This window comes from Pelobates fuscus, chromosome 7 (genome assembly GCF_036172605.1).
Source record: "Pelobates fuscus isolate aPelFus1 chromosome 7, aPelFus1.pri, whole genome shotgun sequence".
NCBI classification, from domain to species: Eukaryota; Metazoa; Chordata; class Amphibia; order Anura; family Pelobatidae; genus Pelobates; species Pelobates fuscus.
This window is the reverse complement of record NC_086323.1, coordinates 81,534,402-81,554,459: the sequence shown is the minus strand read 5'-3', so window position 1 is coordinate 81,554,459 and position 20,058 is coordinate 81,534,402. Positions and strand designations below refer to the sequence as shown.

At 40.6% G+C, this 20,058-nt stretch overlaps 1 protein-coding gene across 4 annotated transcripts in view; it reads right to left on the bottom strand.

Annotated features, from left to right (window-relative positions):
* BSN (bassoon presynaptic cytomatrix protein) overlaps window positions 1-20,058 on the bottom strand; it is a 343,114-nt gene that overhangs the window by 8,504 nt on the left and 314,552 nt on the right. For 3 of the 4 annotated variants that reach the window (XM_063426133.1, XM_063426134.1, XM_063426136.1), the window contains 5 exons: window positions 12,899-19,732; window positions 8,175-10,383; window positions 6,838-7,823; window positions 4,295-4,391; window positions 100-246 (listed from right to left, as the gene is read on the bottom strand). In XM_063426133.1, the coding sequence (XP_063282203.1) occupies window positions 100-246; window positions 4,295-4,391; window positions 6,838-7,823; window positions 8,175-10,383; window positions 12,899-19,732 (10,273 nt within the window). The remainder of the gene's footprint in view (window positions 1-99; window positions 247-4,294; window positions 4,392-6,837; window positions 7,824-8,174; window positions 10,384-12,898; window positions 19,733-20,058) is intronic. The other variant, XM_063426135.1, reaches the window with a different exon arrangement.

The following is a 20,058-nucleotide window of genomic DNA, read 5'->3' as shown; positions in this document are numbered from 1 at the left end:
GTTCCGCCAAAACAGTTTTTTTTTTTTTTTTTTGCAGTGCACAAGTCTACTGGTTAGTGTTATGGCATACTGCTCAAACACCATGGCACACTCAATTACCGTCAGTAAGTTTGCCGGCTTGTTCAGCAGCACCTCCTGGTAGAATCTTGGAAAACATGCTCTCTCCCTCGCTGCTTGGCTGTCCTGATGCTGTACCAGCTGCTCCTGCAGGTGTTGCTGTCGCTTTTGGAGCCACTTTTATACCTGCTGGAAAAGATCTCAAATAATAAAAGCATTGCAACCGCCCCAAAAATGATTTATGCTTTTTACAATGCCAGTTCTCATCTAAATAAACAGTATTAGTTTTATTAACTAACTGATCTAAAAGTACATAGTCAATATGTTAGGTCAGTTTAGTAGGTTTAGTAGTTAGTTTGGTAATTTACACTACCTAACTTAGAGCAGTGCAGGGGCAGCCATTTTGTTTTAGACAGTAAACAGAAGATTATCCTGTTAGTAAGAGCAAGTCTCTGAAAGTTTGCATAGATTAGTGGGTGTTATGTGTTGTGCTATGGATGGGTTTTTGCAAAGGAACTTTTTTGTCTCTTAGAAGAAAAAAATATATATATATTTGCTATGACAATAGTATAGCAGAGAGTGCAGTAATTAATCATATCAGCTGTTTTATCACAACTTGTTTCCAATAACATGCGGCCCCATATGTTACCATCTGTTTCTTTTCTATTTTCATATTACTTTTTGTGATATTAGAATTATAAAACTGTTTCTGTGGAACTGTGGTGCAAGGGTACAAGCTTGTTTATTGTTTATTTATAATGTCACTTAACCCCTTAAGGACACATGACATGTGTGACATGTCATGATTCCCTTTTATTCCAGAAGTTTGGTCCTTAAGGGGTTAATTGCACCACTAAGGCTGCCATTTGACCCGATTTTGTCTTCTTAATATTTTCATAAATCCTTTGCCTCTCTTCAGCAAGTATATACGAAGCAAAGCAACACACACCACAATTTAGCCAATAAAACCCTACTTATAAAATATGTTTCTATTCCAGGGATCCATTTTGTTTCTTTGCACTGGGGCTGTAAATGACAACACCTTCCGTGCTCTTGTCCTCACAAAAAAATTGTAGGTAAAACTTCAGAGCTGCAGTCTAGCAACCAGGGAAAGTGAAGGCAGGTTATCAGAGGCGTAACTAGAATCAACTGGGCCCCGGTGTGAAAATTGCCCTTGGGCCCACCTCCCATGTGTCTCATCTCCACCCCCCCCCTCCATTTCCCCCCTCTCCTCCCTGTGTCCCATCCCCTCCCTCTCTCCCCTCCATTTGTCCCATTGTTCCCTCTCTCCTCTCCCTGTGTCTCTCCCCCCTCCCTGTGTCCCATTGCTCTCTCTCTCTTTCCTCCCACCACTCCCTGTGTCCCATTTATCCCTCTCTCCCCCCTTCCCTCTAGGTGTCCTATACCCTACATTTCTCCCCCCTCCCCTCATCTCCCTGTGTCCATTACCCTCCATCTCTCTCCCCTTCCTGTGTCCCATACCCTCCCTCTCTCCCCTCCCTGTGACCCATTGTTACCTCTCTCCCGCCTCCCCTCCGTGTCCCATTGTTCTTTCTCTCCCCCTCCCATCCCTGTCCCATGCCCTCTCTCCCCCTCCCCTCCCTGTGTCCCATTGTTCTTTCTCTCCCCACTCCCCTCCCTGTGTACCATTTCTCCCTCTCTCCCATATCCTCTCCTTCTCCCCCTCCCCGTATCCCATACCCTCTCTTTCTCCCCCCTCCCCTCCCTTTATCCCATACCCTCTCTTTCACCTCCTCCCCTCCCTGTATCCCATACCCTCTCTTTCTCCCCCCTCCCCTCCCTGTATCCTATACCCTCTCTTTCTCCCTCTCCCCTCCCTGTATCCCATACCCTCTCTTTCTCCCCCTCCACTCCCTGTATCCCATACCCTCTCTTTCTCCCCCCACCCCTTCATGTATCCCATACCCTCTCTTTTTCCACCCTCCCCTCTCTGTATCCCATACCCTCTCTTTCTCCACCCTTCCCTCCCTGTATCCCTTACCCTCTCTTTCTCCCTTCTCCCCTCCCTATATCCCATACCCTCTTTCTCGACCCTTTCCCCTCCTGTCCTGTACCTTACTGGCCGCGCTTTCCAGTCTGACAGGAAGTGCTCTAACAGTGAGCATTTCCTGTCAGACCACTCGGCAACGCTACACACAGGCAGTGCTCCCTTCCTGTCAGACCTCCGGGAACCGTGGACCTAGGCCGGTGCGGCTCTGCACCGGCCATAAGGTATCCTGGCTGCTCACCATTGCAGGGGTCGCGGCTGCGGCCGGGCCATCTGGAGTGAGGGGCCTGGTCGCAGTTGCGACCCCTGCGACCATGGTAGGTATGCCAGTGCAGGTTATCACCTGTCAAGTGTGACCTTGAAGCAAACAATATTGTTGAACTGTATGTTCATTATCTACATAAAGTATAGTGACTCAAGTCTCAATGAAAAGTAGCCTTTCTCTTTATAATTTTTTTATCCTAGATTGCTCACACAGAACTTAAGTAAATATATCCAGTATACGTTGTCTCCTTTACTGTTCTGTGATAAACTCTAGACTCATTAGTCTTTTCACGTATGTTTCTATGGAAAATTTGAAAATGGAAACAAATCCAACAAGGAAAAATATTAAAGTCTGAGAAATAAAAACAAAAAACAAACCATTGGTGAATGGGCCATGGATCATCCAATCTTACAGGTGCGAGTCATTTTTAATGCCTGGCTAGTAGGATAGGACTTGAAATTTGAAGTATTATTTTATTATATAAACCAATTATTCGCTCAAGGTAAAAACAAAAAACACATAGAAAAGTGTAATCCCAGAATCATGTAGAGTTGTACAAACTATGGAAGTTCCATAGTCATGAACGTTAGAGATTAAGATTAAGAGTACTCCTGTTCAGATAGGCACCTGCTGGTTACAGCGATCATGTTTTGAGAGATGTAAGCTGCATGGATTAAAAACCACTTATGATCAGTAAATGAGTAGTTCAGATGTAAAGACAATACTGCTACACATTCCCTGGTGGTACAAAAATGCATATGTCTCTTAGAGTATTTTTTTCTACAGCTGACATCTATGGAAAGGATGAACCTCAGGGAAACGGCTTAAAATATCTAACATGCCATTTGCTCATTCAAGCAAATCTTGACTTACAGAGATTTATCTACACCCTATAACCAACTGTTACTACAGTTGTTTAAATAATGAGTTTGACCCCGTCTTAATCTGGTTATGCTGGTTATTAGACATGAGAAAAAACTATTTTATATTATGTTTTTTTTTTTTTTTTTTTTAAATGTCAAAAAGGACCTTAACCTGCTTTATCCTACATCACCAGTTCGTGAACCCTTACTCTATTAAGGTTTAAGACTTGTCTGCATGCCCTGGGTGCGAGTGGCACATTTGTGCTTTTTGTGGACTTGCCCACTCTAAACAGCTGTTCTATTTACCTGCTGCCCACCCAAAGTGGAATGCCCTGAATGTGTTTACTAAGCTGTATACACTCACTATACTCAAAGATTCAAACAAAATACATTACAAAAAGAAATATGCACATACAGACATAGATATGTAGTTGTACAGTTATTAAAACTAACTTTATATGCTTTTTGGGGGAGCAGGGTGCCTTAGAATTCTGTGCCTGCGGTCACCTGATATGTAAATCTAGCCCTGCTTAGTTCCATTTCTCTATAGGAAACAATAACTACTCTTCTGACTACGATACTATTAGCCTTAAGACTTTGGAAATTTAAAACATCTTGTGACGAACTGAACCTCGTCACGGTTCTTGGAGGGGCCTGCTAGCCAGCCTCTTGGCTCAGGACTATGGGCTCTTCAATATACCTTGCCCAATGTACTTTTAAAGGCTCTGTTCATGTGAGTTATGTACTTTTGTACTCCAGACAGAGAGACCGACCGTTAGCCCTGATTCCCTGAAACTGTTTTTGGCATAGGACCATGTGCACGGTCGGTCAAAAATAGGACTTCCAGGAAATTCCTGAACCCCTGAACTGATCTGGGTGATTTGGATATGAGGGGGTTTTGTGTGTTTTAAGGTATGTTTGTGGAGTTACGGTGGTTATGGTGTTCCAGTGCAGTGCTTTTGGTGCTCGTAAGTGCTAGAAAGCAGCGAGTGATGGAGGTACTCGGTCGGGGTACCAGGCGGTCCGTCACACATCTGTATTACCTTAATTAGTTATAATTATCCACTTAAAATAATAGTAACATTCTGATTGACAACCAACCTGCTGGTGCTCCTTGCATCTGTGCTTGTGGCCCTCTCCCCGGTTGTGGCATAGGTTTGGTGGTAGTCTTTGAGCTGTCAACTGGTTCTGCTTTTGGCTGCAGTATTATCAAATTAAACAAATATTTTAAGTGTTGAATACATTTTCACTCGGAAAAAAAAATTAATTCACAATTACTCAATATTTTAGCCAACCACAGGGGACAAGCTAGAGTAAATTCTGAAGGCATAGACGTTCTTCAAGAACATGTGCTTTGTGGCGAGTTAAATACAGGATTATTTTTGTTACGGATAGATATATAAAGTTGTGGTCAAAAATTTGCATACCCTGGCAGAAATTGTGAAATTTTGGCATCTATTGTTAAAAATATGACTGATCATACAAACAAAAAATGATTTTATTGAAGGATAGTGATCATATGAAGCCATTTATAATCATATAGTTGTTTGGCTCCTTTTTAAATCATAATGATAACAGAAATCATCTAAATTGCCCTGATCAAAAGTTTACATACCCTTCAATGATTGGCCTTGTTACAGACACACCAGGTGACACACACAGGTTAAAATGGCAATTTAAGGTTAATTTCCCACACCTGTGGCTTTTTAATTTGCAATTAGTGTCTGTGTATACATAGTGAATGAGTGTGTTAGCTCTCACGTGGTCGAGTTTCCAGAAAGAAGTCTTTACTGTGCCAATGCCACAAAAAAGCCCAGTTATAATATGCCCGACACCACCGTGACACATATCACATCGCTTCTGGCACAGTGTAATTTGGAGTGACAAGACCAAAATAGAGTTTTATGGTCAAAATCCTAAACACTATGTTTGGACAGGGGTCAACAAGGCCTATACTGAAAAGAATACCATTCCCCCGTGAAGCATGGTGGTGGCTCACTGATGTTTTGGGAGGGTGTGAGGCCTAAAGGCAAGGTGAATCTTATGAATATAGATGACAAGATGAATGCATTATGTTATCAGAAAATACTGGCAGCCAATTTGCATTCTTCTGCACGAAGGCTGTTACGCAATGACCCCAATTAACCCTCCAGTGGTTACAGCAGAACAAGGTGAAGGTTCTGGAGTGGCCATTACATTCTCTTGACCTTAATACCATCGAGCAACTCTGAGGAGATCTCAAACGTGCGGTTCATGCAAGGCGACCAAAGACTTTGCATGACCTGAAGGCATTGTGCCAAGACGAATGGGCAGCTAGACCACATGCAAGAATCAGGAGCCTCATTGACAATTATTACAAAAACTGCATGCAGTCATTGATGCTAAAGGGAACAATACACAGTATTCAGAACTAAGGTATGCAGACTGTTCATTATTTTCTTTGTTGCCATGTTTTGTTTTATGATTGTGCAGTTCTGTTATAACCTACAGTTGAATATGAATGCCATAAGAAAAAAATAGAAATGTGTTTTGCCTGCTCATTCATGTATTCTTTAAAAATCGTACATATATTACCAATTCTCCAAGTGTAAGCAAACATTGGAGCACAAATGTATATATATAGGGTTCAAGTAGAGATTGTAGCCGCATTAGTCCAGTGATGTAGATGTAAAAAACAGATACAATTTGTATATTGTAATACCTTTGTTATTGGACTAACAGAATTTTTTAATGATAAGTTTTCGGGAGAACCTCCCTTTCTTAAGTCTAAAGCATTTCTGAGCAAGACAACACAGAGAATTCAAAGTTGAGTTGTGATAAAGAAGTTAAAGGGACATGAGTGCAGAGAAGACACAGGTTTGTTAGAAAATAGACACCATTCTCGCAGAGGGTTGTAAATATGTTGTAAATTCTCTTAATTTTATGTGGCTTATAAACTAATCTTCTACGTATAAGTTTGGACAAAAGAATAATTTAGTTATAACTGAATTCCGTCCATTTGTTCATCCATTATTTTTGTTTCAGAATTTCATTCGGATGAATGAAACTGTACGATCAACATTCAGCATTTTAACAGATAACTCCCTAAATTGGTAACCTTATGGGATTGATATATTCAAGGATACCAAGTAGGGAGCTGTTTAGTAGATAACTCCTGTATTTAGTATCCTTATGGCAATCCCACATAAAGACTTAGGAGCTATCTACTAAGTAATAAGCTGAAAGTTCAAGATTATGAAATTACCTTCCTTTTCTCAATTTTGGTCTTTCTGCAAACTTTACCAATACTAAGTAAAAATAATACTTACTAAATATCTTAGGTTTAATAGTTCCCTCATGTCCCTACCCACCATGTCGCATGTCTACTAAACAATGAGCTACCAGTGGTTGCTCGCTGTCATAAAAGATTAGTGACTAGGCAGCCATTGCTGCCCAGTCGCTAATCCAATAAAGAGGGGCGAGGCAGAGGATCCGCATGTCCCCATGGTGGGACACCTAATAAAAAACAAACAAAAACATAGAGGCATAACCAGAAAATAAATATTACTACACATAAAACAATATCATTGTAAATCCACTTAACTTAAAAACTTATTTTAGTTGCTTACAGTCCCATGTGACTTTATTTGAGGGTCTCTACTTACTAGTGCTGGCGGCTGAGCAGTTGATTGTGGAGTCTGTTGTGGTTTCACAATTTGCTGTGGTTGTTGGTTCTGCTGTTGCTGCTGTTGCTGCTGCTGCTGTTGTTGCTGTGACCGTAAAGGTGGCTGACCTTGTGTTCCAATTTGCTGCTGTTGTTGCTGAAGTTGTTGCTGCGGCTGTTGCGGCTGTTGCGGCTGTTGCGGCTGTTGCGGCTGTTGCGGCTGTTGCGCCTGCTGCTGTGTATGTGTCCGAGCTGGCTGATGAGAACTTTGTTGCTGTTGGGTTTGTTGATGAGGAGTCTGATGAGCTGTTTGTTGGGTTGTTTGATGAGAAGGCTGATGAGATGGCTGGTGAGAAGCCTGCTGTGCAGGTCCAATAGATTGTTGCTGTTGCCTAGAGCTTTGTTGTTGAGGCTGCTGTTGCCTTGACTGCTGCTGCCCTGAATGCTGCTGTCTCATCTGTTGGGACCCTTGATGGTGGGCCTGAGATTCAATTTTCTGTTGCTGAGATGATTGTGATGGTCTTTGTGACTTCGGTGGTTCAGATGTATGGTGATAACCTGATGATTGCCTTTGCTGCTGACTATAGTCCGAGGAACTTGAAGGATATCCAGTCTGTGATCTTGAATCTGACTGCTGAGACTTCTTTAAAGTGGATGATGGCTGTGAATATTGATGTGATTCATGTCTTCCTTGTTCTCTTGGGTGCTGTTTAGATGTCCGTCTAGACTGTTCTTCTAGATGACGAGAGGAGGAATGTCTACCAGTTTCTCCATGATGCCTTTGTTCTTTTGAAGATGAATGACGAGGCTGAGAATAATCATCATGTTGCCACATGTCCTCATCTGGAGGTTCATCATAATCATGATATGTATGTTTAACAGGCATTTTTTTCTGTGATGAGTGACTGCTGTAGTACCTTGATCGATCAGAACGAGCTTCTCTTGGTTTATCAAACCAATCGGTTTCCTCCTGACCCAAATGATAGGCTTGGGAAACCAAAAACAAATCATGGTCAACTTACGTGACCTTTAATTATTGCACGTCAGACTGAAGCCATGCAACAAACTTAAAGCAGCTTATGACATGCATGAATGGTTGAAGATACACAAAAAGTACTGGACAAAAATATAATATCTGGGTTGTATACATATCAGACCACAAACACCAACAAAACGTTTGAACAGCACCATGTTGACACAAATAAAACAGAAACAAAAGTGGAAAGGCACATCAGGCAAATCATGCAATGATATGTAGATAGTTCTAAGAATTGCATGCAATATTAAAAAAGGTATGCATCTTCAACATGCTGAGACATCACCATTTACAGTCTTTACCTTCACTGTCTGATACAACACAGTGTGAGTCATCCATCATATAACTTTCTTCTTGCTTGTAAATGTGGTTTCTTGGCACTTCCTTGACATGTTCCTGCACATCAGGCAGTGAATGGCTGGAACAGAATTGAGAACAGCTATCCCCAGTGGGTTGAGACATTGGTCCACCTGATGATCGGGATACACCTACAGATTTTCCAAGAGGACTTACTGGACTTTCCTCCTCTGAAGCCTGTGTTCGCATAGGAGCCCTTCCCCTGCTTTGACTCATAGTAACTGAGGAACGTTTTGAGCTTGATTTATGATACCTATCTGCACTGTCTCGTTCGTATGATTTACTCCTGCTACTGCCAGAGTCACGACCTGATTTTTCCAATCCATAACTAGAAGCTGATCTTGAGCGGTTTCCACTACCATATACCCTATCGTCTTCCTCAACCATATCTCTATTAGAACCACCATAGTATTTTTGCTGTTCATAAACATTTTTCTTTAAGCCATATGTAATTTCATCCTGAAGTTTTTTGGCTCTTGATGAAACAGTACTGCTGCTACTCATTGATGAGGTCACAGTGTAAGAAGCAGCTAAGTCGGATTCTACATCTTTTGCTTCTTCTATTGGTGAAAACTTTGATATTTTTTGCTCTATTCCCTGTTTACGGTGCTTGCTGCGTTTGGAAGACACCACAGCTGGTGCCAGATTTTTTGAGGAATGTTTCTGAATGCCAGGAGTAGATCCATGTTTATCTAAACGAGTGGAATGTCTGGAATCATTATCTCCATAATAATAGCTACCACTGCTAGAGTCACGACCATTGCTGTCAGTGCTCCTGTGATAGCTGTTCTTCCCTCTGTAGTCAGCACTATGATGATCATACACATCCTCTTCAGATTCCTCCTCAGCCCTTGAATAGCAACATGGTTTATTTACACTGTCTGCTTCATTATGACCATTTTTGTCTTTTATATGGCGCCCGTTACTAGTCGGCTGTTGAGACTGTGTCATAGGTTCTACTTTTTGATTTTCTGTGGATGCTGGATTTTCTTTGGTCAATTCGCTAATATCTTCGATCATTACATAATTACGGGGAATGTTTTGTTCGAGATTTGTATAAAGAGAATCTGTTGAATAACTGTTGGAAGGACTTTCTGCTCCGCTGCCCCTTTCTGCTTGTCTTACATCTGAAGTCTTATATTGATCAAAACCACTGGCCACTGTAGTGCTACTGAAGGCAGTATCTGGTGTAGCTGATGATATTACTACAGTGGGATTTCCAATCACTTCATAATTTGTAGTAACTTTGTGCTCTAAGTCAGCCAGAGTGGTTTGCCTTGGTTTCTGGTGAGTGCCAACTGGTGGTGGTTGAAAGCCTGCATTCACAGTTGTTTGCAAGGGCCCCTGATTTGCATGGGTGGTTTGAGTCTGGTAAGGGTTTGGAGGTCTGAAACCAGCATGATTTTGAGTTCCTAAATCGGACTGGTAACTTGCATTTTGTGTAGCTGTGTGAGTCTGATACGAACCCTGTGCAGTGTAACCAGATAGCTGTGCCTGAAAATTATTTTGTGAGGGACCATTGCTAGATACCGAATATTGAGGTTGTTGGAATCTTGTCTGCTGGAGAGGAGTAGTTACTGAAGTTATTGTTTGGCCTGTAGTATACTGATAAGTACTAGGTGAGTATGAGGAAGTAGAAGTTTGAAATTGCTGCATGGTCTGAAACTCAGAATACTGAGGGTTGGTGCTTGTTCTGTTTAAAAGACTATTACTGTCAAAGCCTGAAATCCGCATGTTGTTGAGCTCACTATCTGACATATAGTCCCTGTTCTCCCCCAAGCTTCTGAGGTATGGGAAATCTCTTCTGCCCCCTCTGTCTTGTACCAGAGATTCCTTCCTTTGAGTGATCCCAAGTTCTAAATATTTCAGCTTGGCATCTATTTCCTTTTCCTCCTCTTCTAACTCAGCTTGCTGTTTACGAAGTTTTGTTGACTCCTGCTCAACAATCTTCAGGTCATGATCAATGGTTTTAATAAAACCAACTTTTGGCAGTTGCATGGTTTGACCTCCCATTATCTTCTGATTGAGATTGGGCATATACATTTGAGAATGAGCCTGACTGGTTGTAAGGGGAAGATGTGCTTCATCAGGAGGAGGAATGGGCAGAGTTCGCTTCACTTTGCGTGTCAAAGTATTTGACTGGAAGGCTGAAATCTACAACGAATAAAATAAATGTATAGACCTTCCAACATTATCACACAAAACAAAAAGCTGAATAAACTTAATAAAACAAAAAAATAAATAAACATCTGGGCAAGAAGCATACTACAGTATGAATTAACACTAGGAAACTATTAATACATTATTTTCTTTAAATACTTAAAACTAATTATGTATCAGAATACACAAAACATACACTAGTGTTTTGCTTAACTACCCACAATTACAGTGTTTAATGTTGATAACTAAATTCTAACGCTAACTAAAGAAGAAAAAACTACTGCAAAAGGCAGAGGGGCCTAACATGTCGAATTAATTTGTCAATGCAAAGTATGGAACCTGTACTATATTACATTAACCTACTGCACCTCTACTCACTATATAGCCATACAATGCCTCTGGCCTTTTCACTTTTGTTGCCCTTTTCTAGTTATACTAGCCATAGGATGTGTTATGGGAAGGCACTGTGATGCATTGGTCACTGCTACATGCAGCATATCACTGCATAAAAACACTGTTATAAAGACCAGTTCTAGGGCAAAAATCTAAACTTATAGCAAGCACTATTCAAATCAATGGGATGTTTCTTATATTTGTTCAGATTATAGAATTTTGTTACCTGCTGTTTAGATGAACCTCCCACTGCAATATTGAATTACGTTTTCTTACAAAATAATACAAGACTGAAAAAAGTCTATATTGTCTTGCGTAGTGGAACCTCAAGGCACACCTATGGTCAATGTTTTCTCATAAATCTTACAGGAGCCGAATAAAGAACTGTCTAATTCCCAAACTGTTGGCTTACTAATACTGTATGTACTACAAGAATGTAGCTAATGCCAGTGAATGCCCTTATGTATTTATGCTAAGAATGCTACTATACTGGTTACAAGCAAATTATAAGACTTAATGAATATGAAGGCAAAACAAAATATGACAATAAAACAGCAACAACAAAAGTACATAAGAAACAAATGACAAGCAGAACAAAGGATTGAATGAAACTAAATAGATCAATAGCCGGCTAATAGGGGATTTGTTAAGTAAGCTATTTCTTTTATATTAAGAATTAAGGCCCCATGCATTGCCTCATACAAATTATAAGGCACACATGTTTTGTAAGACATCTAATACAAACTTAGAGATGGCCTCAATTAATTGGACACTATAAGCTAACAACCTATGCTTCTTGTATTAATAGAGCATGTGGTGGGATGAGCTCCCTATCTTCCAGCAATTTATGGTGCCAAGGGCTATCCTGCGCACTAGTTTAAGTACTGCACTTTCTAGAGGTAACCTGCAGCTATAAATTCCCCCCTTCTCAACTTTGTTTCTTCCTGCTTGCACAAGTACTTGTATGACATGTGCACATATGGTTTTCTCTGACAGGCTTCCTCAAAAACATAAATGGAGCTATTCCACAAGGTAAGCTAAGTTGTCCTATGATTTCTATTATCATATACAAGCAGTGGTTTCATTCTTGATTTTTCAAAAATGAAGCTACTTCTGAGTGTTCATTTAAATATCCAACAAAACTGGTCAGGGGCTTATAAGATATCTTCAGTATTCCTCTTGAAAACAATAGGAGGGAAAGGATTGTTTTAGAAGTTTCAGATAATTCCTGGTGTGAGCTACACATCCTGTTCATGCTCAGTAAAATGCAAGAACTTCAATAATGGGTATCTTTTTTTATTATTGTTTAACTAATTTATTAATTTATATGCATTATATAAAAGATACAATAACTCCAGTCTGTATTGTTCCTGTCACTTTAAATGTAGAAAAGGCAATCACTTGATCAAGTTGCTCTTCAATCAGGGTTCAGATATGTATTCTACTAAACCAAATCCCATTGCCAAGACTCGACAAAGGTACTTTGGTACCGCAGTGATAACAGGTCCACCTGTTGTGGCTTGATTTAATAAAATCACTGAACACTGCGTGCTGAACAACTTAAAATGTAATTGTCCCTTTAACCATTTAAAACAAAAGTTCACTGTGTAGGATCTTCATCTTAAAAATATTGGTATCTTATATGAATTACTACTACAACAAAATTTAGCAAAATGAATCATGATTTTGGCATTTTGATTAACAACCATAATCATTTAGCATAATCTAAAGATACCGTACATCTCCTTATTATATTACATCCTTCTACTAAAAAATATTCTATTTATTACTCATATTTTTGTTGCAATGTCTTCAAAGGTTGTGTCGATACCCTTGCAATAGCTAATGGAATAGTAATTAGTAAGGGTTCCCATAATAGATTACATTACAGGAATAGACAAAAACCCACAATTATAATATACTAACTTGTGTAATTACATTTTACTCAGCATTTCCAAGTTATATAGTGATATTTTGTTGTTGTTGTTGTTGTTGAGAAAAATGCTCTTTATTTTTTTTTAAACCAGTGAATGATTATGTGGGAAAATTTGATAAAAACTTATTTCTGTCCAAAGAGTTTATACTACTATCTATTATATGGTGGCATTTCTCTTACCTGGCTACCTTGTAGTAACTGATGCTGATACAAAGAAAACCTATCCTTTGAAGAATCCTCAGAGGTAGGACTGATGGGTTTAGGGTCTGACAAAGATCTCTGCATGGTTTTGATTGGACGAGGTATGTTCTGCTGCCGTTGAGTACTTTCAGCTGTGAAATGCTTTTGAGGGGTCACATGTGCCTTGTTGAGTCTTTCACTAGAAGCAAAGGTGGATTCCAACAACCTGTGAGGTGAAAGTGGGGACACAGGAGAGTAAAGAACTTGGGGAGACCTTGGAGTTTGCCGAGAAACAAGCTGTGATAGGGTATCTGTAGGCAGGTGGGACTGATATCCAATTTCAAGGGGATCAGGCTTCTTTTTCTCAAACTTAGTTGTTCCTTGTTGTCTTGCGTTGTTACCATCGAGAGGCCCAGATGTTACAATCTGTATGTTAGATGAATAAGGTGTTACAGTAGTAGGGACATTGATCTGAGGAACTACTATTCCTTGGGACTGAGTTTCTGGTTCAGTCTGACAAGCAAGGCTTTCACCACGTTGTGTCTTTTCAGGAGCGGATATGTACTTTACAATTTCTACTTTGGGATCTGGGGTTGTAATGTGAATAGATGGTGAAACTCTTGGGAATTGGTCTGGTTCTGTCTGAACAGAGCAATCACTAATGGTCTGGATAGCTATGCTTGATGTCCCTTTTGAATCATGCTTGCTTTCTGAGCTGGAATCAGAATGACGGGAATATCTAGATCGACGCCTCCTTACTGGTTGCTCCCATTCTGCATTATCTTCATCATCTGTCTGGACACTGCAGTCAGTGCTCCTTTTTGTTCTGCGGCGTCTTGACATATAAAATCTTTCTTCTCCATCCTCATCATCAGTCTGCACACTGCTATCAGTTATCTTTTTGACAAGAAAGGGTTCATGGTTATCATCGGTGTTATATGCATCCCTGAGACGTGGCATAGAGTTTCTCTTTTTAATGGTTCTGTTCACTTCCCATTGTTCATCAGTCTGAAGGGACATTTCCGAGGCAGAATTAGTAAGTGGCCTTTGTGGTGGAGGGTAGCGAGGCTGCCCTTGAGCATCTTGCACAACAGGTGCAACAGCAATAAATGGTTGGTTAATTGGTGGCCAATACTGCCCACTTTGTGCAAGGTTCCTCTGCATTTCGATAGCTATTTCTGATGCTGTGTGAGGTGGAACTCTGACAGGCTGTTCTCCTGTAGGAGGCAAAACATTTTTTTGTCGTTTTTGTTCCTCAAGCTGTTGTTGAAGCTGTTGCTGTAGCTGCTGTATCTGTTCCAATTGTAAGCGTTGTTGAGCTAACTGTTCTCGTTGTAATGCAAACTGTGCTTGGCGTTCTTCCTGTTGTTGTTGCAGTACTTGATGCTTGATTGACTGCAACTCCTGTAGTTCTCTCTGAACTAACATTTGCTCCTTTTCTCTGTGCCTTTGTAGTTCTAATCTCTCTCTCTCTAACTCCTCGTGTAATCGCATCTGCCTTAAGGTTTCTAACTCTACTCTTTCCCGTTCCATTTGTATTAAATGCTCTTGTTTTCTTTGTCTCTCCTCCTCTTTTTCCCTTTCTTCTGCTCCAGCCTTATGAGTTACTACAGAAGGCTGAACTTCAGGCACAGATTTTTGAGTAGGTGGTTGTTGTTGCTGCTGCTGCTGTTGTAGTTGTTGCTGCTGCTGTTGTTGTTGTTGTTGTTGTTGATGAAGATGATGCTGCTGTGGTGGTTGAGGCTGAATAGGGTCCCTAGAAGAGGAACTTGAAATCCCAGTAGATGTCAATGGGAGATCGGCATGAGGCCCCATAATGGATGATTCTGATTGCACATTTGGGGTTGCAACAGATAATGCTGTTGATACAGGAGCAACCTGTGCTGTACTAGTACTTAATGTAGTTGTGGTAGAAGCACCTTGAGTGCTAGCAGGCTTTCCTAAATAAACTGGGGTTTCCATTACTGATGCTGTAGAAGAAGCTGGAAACCTGCTTACTCCAGGATAACGGTATCCTGATTGCTGTCCCAGTGGCATCCTTGGTGCAACAAGGGGCACCCTGGTTAGACTTGCTAGTGGTACAGCAGTGACACTTCCTGTGCCATAGGGCCTATACAAACCTCTAATCATCGGCCTTAATACAGATGCTGGTTGTGTAGTAATTGGAAGTGTAGATGCTATGGGAGTATTGATGGTGGAGTAAATCATACCATCAGCAGCTCTTACAGTAGCAGCAGAAGGGTACATCTGTCTAATAGCTGCAGAACGTGGACCAGACATGTTATACTGTGCCAAGCTTCCAAAGCCTTGTCTTGGGTCTGAAAAATTAGAGCCATACATAATATTTTGCCTCAAAGATGTTAGTCCTTGCTGATTAGACATCATATTATTTGTTGCAGACCCTGTGCCCAAAGTGCTAGGACCATACTGCAATAAATCTTGACTGTTTGTATGTCGGCCCCCGTACTGGTCCATAGAATTCAAGGCAGCACACATTCTGCTAATTTCCCGAGCTGTTGTTGCACTGTATTGAGCAAGATTAGATTCTTGAAAGTTAGACAGGTCTCTAGAAGAATATCTATAATCAGAGTATATATTTGACATTGAATTGTACCTTCTCATTGGTAATGAATTATTGAATATGTCTGCAGGTTGTCGTAAGTCAGTGAATGAACTATACTGCAATCCCTGACCTATGTAACTACCATCTGTGAAGTTCATGCCGTATGAGTTTTTTATTGTAGTCAGGTCCATTGCACCTTCTCCTCCAGGGGCATGATAGGGTTGATACAAACCAATATCAGACAAATTGGTTTCTGACATAGATGAATACAGCCTTCCTGTGGCTCCATAAGGATAGAATTTTTGTTCCTCATATACATTCTGAGAAGGGACAGCAGGCTGTGGCACTGGTTTTTGTTCTCTATAAGGATAATTCTCTGATTGTTCTTGATCTCTTTGGCCATAGTACTGAACACCAGGCCTCATAGGCTGAAGAGCTTCTGCTGCAGGTTGTTCAGGTATTTTAGAAGAATTGTAAGTGCCTGCACAACTACTGCCAAAGGGAAACTTGTAGACCACATCGCAGCATACTGCCTGACTTTCAGATTTTAGTCCTGTGAGGTCCAAAGCATTTGACGCTTGTTCTTCATTTATTAATTTTGTAACTGTGCCAGGTGTCATCTCATCCATCTGTACCATCATAGTGTGAGCCTGGTTTCCAGGAACATTAACTGGGGGCGGTTGATTTTTAGGGACAGGAACTCCTCGATATGATTCTGTAGAACCCATGGGTTGCTGTTGCTGAAGTTGCCTTTGTGTGGCACTAATATTAGTGGGCTGGGAAACCACATCTCTTTTAACCATAGATGTTACCTGACTGGGAAGGTTGTAGCGTGCAAATATGTCTTTTTGCATACCGCATACTTCTTCTGCTTTAGAAACAGAAGGACATACACCACCACTGCCTACACTTCCCCTCACCATGCCAGGCTGAGCTATTTGTTCCACATGTCTGACTTGTGTCAGGCAGACAGCACTTCCTGTGCCTTGGCCAAAATCTACCCTGTTTTGAAATGGATCACCATAGACTACTGGTTGCTTAGGCTGTGTCACAATCATGGAAGATGCCACAGTTATACTAACTGTTGTAGCTGTGCCAACAATGGCATGGGGTTGTTCTTGGGCATTTAGGTTTACAATCAGAGGCTGAACAGCCGTTGAATGTCTAGTTGCAGTTTGATCCATTGTGAGTGAATACCGCCTAGTTTCGGTAGCTAGTGAAGTAAGGTCCATACCTTGGTCAGTCATAATGACAGGAGCTGCCTTAATTGCAGTTCGTAAGTCAACAGCACTGCTGCTAGGTTTTGGACCCGGCTCAACCCTGGAAGTTCCAGGAACAGATGATATTCTACATAGTGATATGTTCTCAGGTGGCAAAGAGCCCCAATTATAAGTACCGCAGGAGGCATCTACAACAGAGGTAGATTGTCCTTTGGGTGAAATCATTTGCAAACCTGAAGGAGATCTTTCTATAACTGTATGAGCTTTAGTATAAGTGGGCTGTACATGTTCCTGGTGAGTTTGGGAACTAACTGATGTCTGGCTATAACTGTGAAGTGTTTCCTGACGGTTTAATCTAGTTGGAGAGGTGACTGGAGAGGTAGAGGAACTGACACTTTTAGGCTTAGTTTGACTAGATGAATCAGATGCTAAAGTGATAACCATAAAAGGAGATTCTTGAGAAGACTGTTGTCTAGAGAGTCGAGGTGATCTGGTGCGCTCAGGTGTTTGTGTGCCTTGAGCAACCATAGGGGAGGAAGAGAAAGCTGAAGAGGTTGCAGATGCATCGGATGATCGATGAGCACTCTGGGTTTGAGATAAAAATTCTGCAGGTGACATGCTTTGTCTTGGAGAAGTGTGAGTGGGGCTTTGTGTTGGAGAAGAAGGAGAAAGGGGAGGGCTTGAGCTCTTAAAAAAAGAAATAACTTTAGATGTCAAGGATATATTTGATCTCATATCTCCCATGCCTTGCATTTTGTCTTGTGAAGCAGTGCTGCCATCACCAGTACTTCTATTTCTATATTGTTCTTCATTTGTATTATAATCAGGAGTCTCTTTAGATTGCCCATAGCTTCTGTGAGTGGGAGTTGAAGATGATGCATCTTTATGCAAAGGTGCTGCACTTGTACTGGATGTTGAAGATGTAATAGCGGTTGATCCTTTGCCATATTGATAAGCAGATATTTTTGAACTGGGTACAGTGGACGAACTGTGGAGTTTTGCCTGATCCTTTCCATCTTTACAAAAGTGTTGTGTAACACGCACATCTGGTATAACTCTTCCTGCATTACTTTCTGAAGAAGCAAATGACACTGGAGCTGACAGTTGGGTAGGGCTTGTCCCAGGAGTAAGTGGTCCACTAGTTTGCTTCATCATTTCATTATATGCATTTTCTGCATTTAGAAACTGTTTCTCAGTGTATGTATCTGATTTTTTTTCTTGCTGTACAGATAAATCAAGTGATGATGATTGGTGCATCCGGGTAATATTCTGTGATGTCAACAAGATTTCATCATAAACTGTGCCAGGTTTTGATAATTCCATTTGGTAGTCATTTTGCACTGAGCCAATTCTACCACTGTCATAGTTATAATCATCTATGTACTGGTATTCAAAATTATTTTGGCTTTCTGTACCTATGTAGCCGACTTGTTGATAACTATTACCATATGTCATGCTTTGCTGTGATTGTTGTACTTGTTGTTTTTGAAACATTTCTGCTTTTCTCATTAATTCTTCATACACCTCTTCTGCACTCTTTAAAGGTTTGTTGCTTGAATTACTAGCATTTTTTTCAGTTGGAGAATACAAAGACATAAATGTTGGTAAGTTATATTCACTTCCAGACTTGTATAATTTCGAACCAATCATTTCAAATCCTTCTGCTTCAGAATCTATTGAGGGTGAGTATTCAGAACAAGACGACCTATGTAACTCTTCCATTTCAGCAGCTTGCCTCAGTTCTTCTGTGGGTGATGCATCTTCAATAGGGGATAGATTACTGGGGGGAGTTTTTGATCTTTCTCTTCTTCTTTGTGCCCTCAGTTCCTCCTTATCCCTTTTAGTTTTACGTGCAGTACTTCTAATTCGCTGTTGTTCTACTTCTCTCATTTTTTCCTGCTCTCTTAAAAGTTCTTCCTCCTCACGCAGTTCTTCCTCCTCTGATGAGTCTTCAATTGTTGGTAGTAAAGGGCCATGAGAGCGATGTCGTGCCTTTCTCTGTTGCTTTACCTCCTCCAGTCTCTGTCTTCGACTTGGGCTACTGTCACTGTCTTCTTCTAGAGATGACAGAGATGTAGGAGAAGTTCCAGAAGTGTAACTGGGCGTTGTTGCAGGTAATGTTGAAGAGTATTCCCCTCTAGACCTTTCCTCAGGTGACCCAGTTAAACTTTCCATCTCTAATTCTGGCTCTCTATCTAGACTTATGTCTGTCTCATGGTCAAGTTCCATATCTCTACTGTAACTATTTGTGCTATTTAGTTCAATGGTTTTAAAACGACGCAATCCCCCCTGTGATGCTGAAAGATCTTCTTCTTCATCTGCTTCAATATCTTTTCTGTTTTCATCATAAATGTTACTTGAGTTATAAGCAAGTCGTCTTTTTGCTGAACTGCTTTTTAGTTTTTCGGAGTCTGTCTTCTGCCCATTTTTGCCACTGCTATACTTTACATGACTATACTCCTCTTCATCATCTTCCAGATTGTCTTCTTCTGCGCTCATTTCTAGAATTTGTCTTCTCATAAACTCTTCATCTGAAAATCCACCCTTCACCTGTCTAGTTGGCAATGGTGAAAATCCTTCACTACTGTCCTCCACATAATCATGGCGCAACTTGCTACCAAAATCATCTGATGACTCAACAATCTCTCTTTGGTCTCTTTGGTTTTCCCACTCCAGAGAGTCTTCATCTTCTTCAAGGATATCCTCCAATTCTTCATCTGAATCAAAAGCTTCAGGAGTGATAGATAGTGATCTTGGCCTCTGCTTTTGTTTTTGATCTTCTCGTAAGCCATGGAACATTTTCCCATTGTCACTCTGGGTACTGCCTTTAGATTCCAAGAGTGGCCTCACAGAGCTTTCTAGTTTAGTAAGCTCAGATGGGCTGGGTGGGCTACGTTGAGATATACCTGTTCCATTTAACTTCTCCTCCTCTTGTTGTACCAGTCCAGCAATTTCACTTTGTGAGCTAGAAATTCCATCTGAAGAATAACCTGTATCACTTAGGCTTTGAGGGCTGCGGGACATGTCATGGGAGTAAGGCTTGCTTAAGTCCTATAAAAAAAAAAAAAAAAAACATGAACAAAGATGCTGTAAATTTGTATATATTGCAAAATTGCCAATAATGCGGAGAATATTTCATTATGGAGCTCTGATATGCACCAGTAGACTTTTGATTAAGGAAATGTAAACCCTATAACTACTAATACATACTAGCAACTAATGCAAAACATATAATGAAGATTACTTGGTGCACTGTTAAAGTTTACACAATTACCTGTGCGGAATCTCCTTTCGCCACACACACACACACATATATATATATATATATATATATATATATATATATATATAACTTTTTATTACACTTTATGTGATAA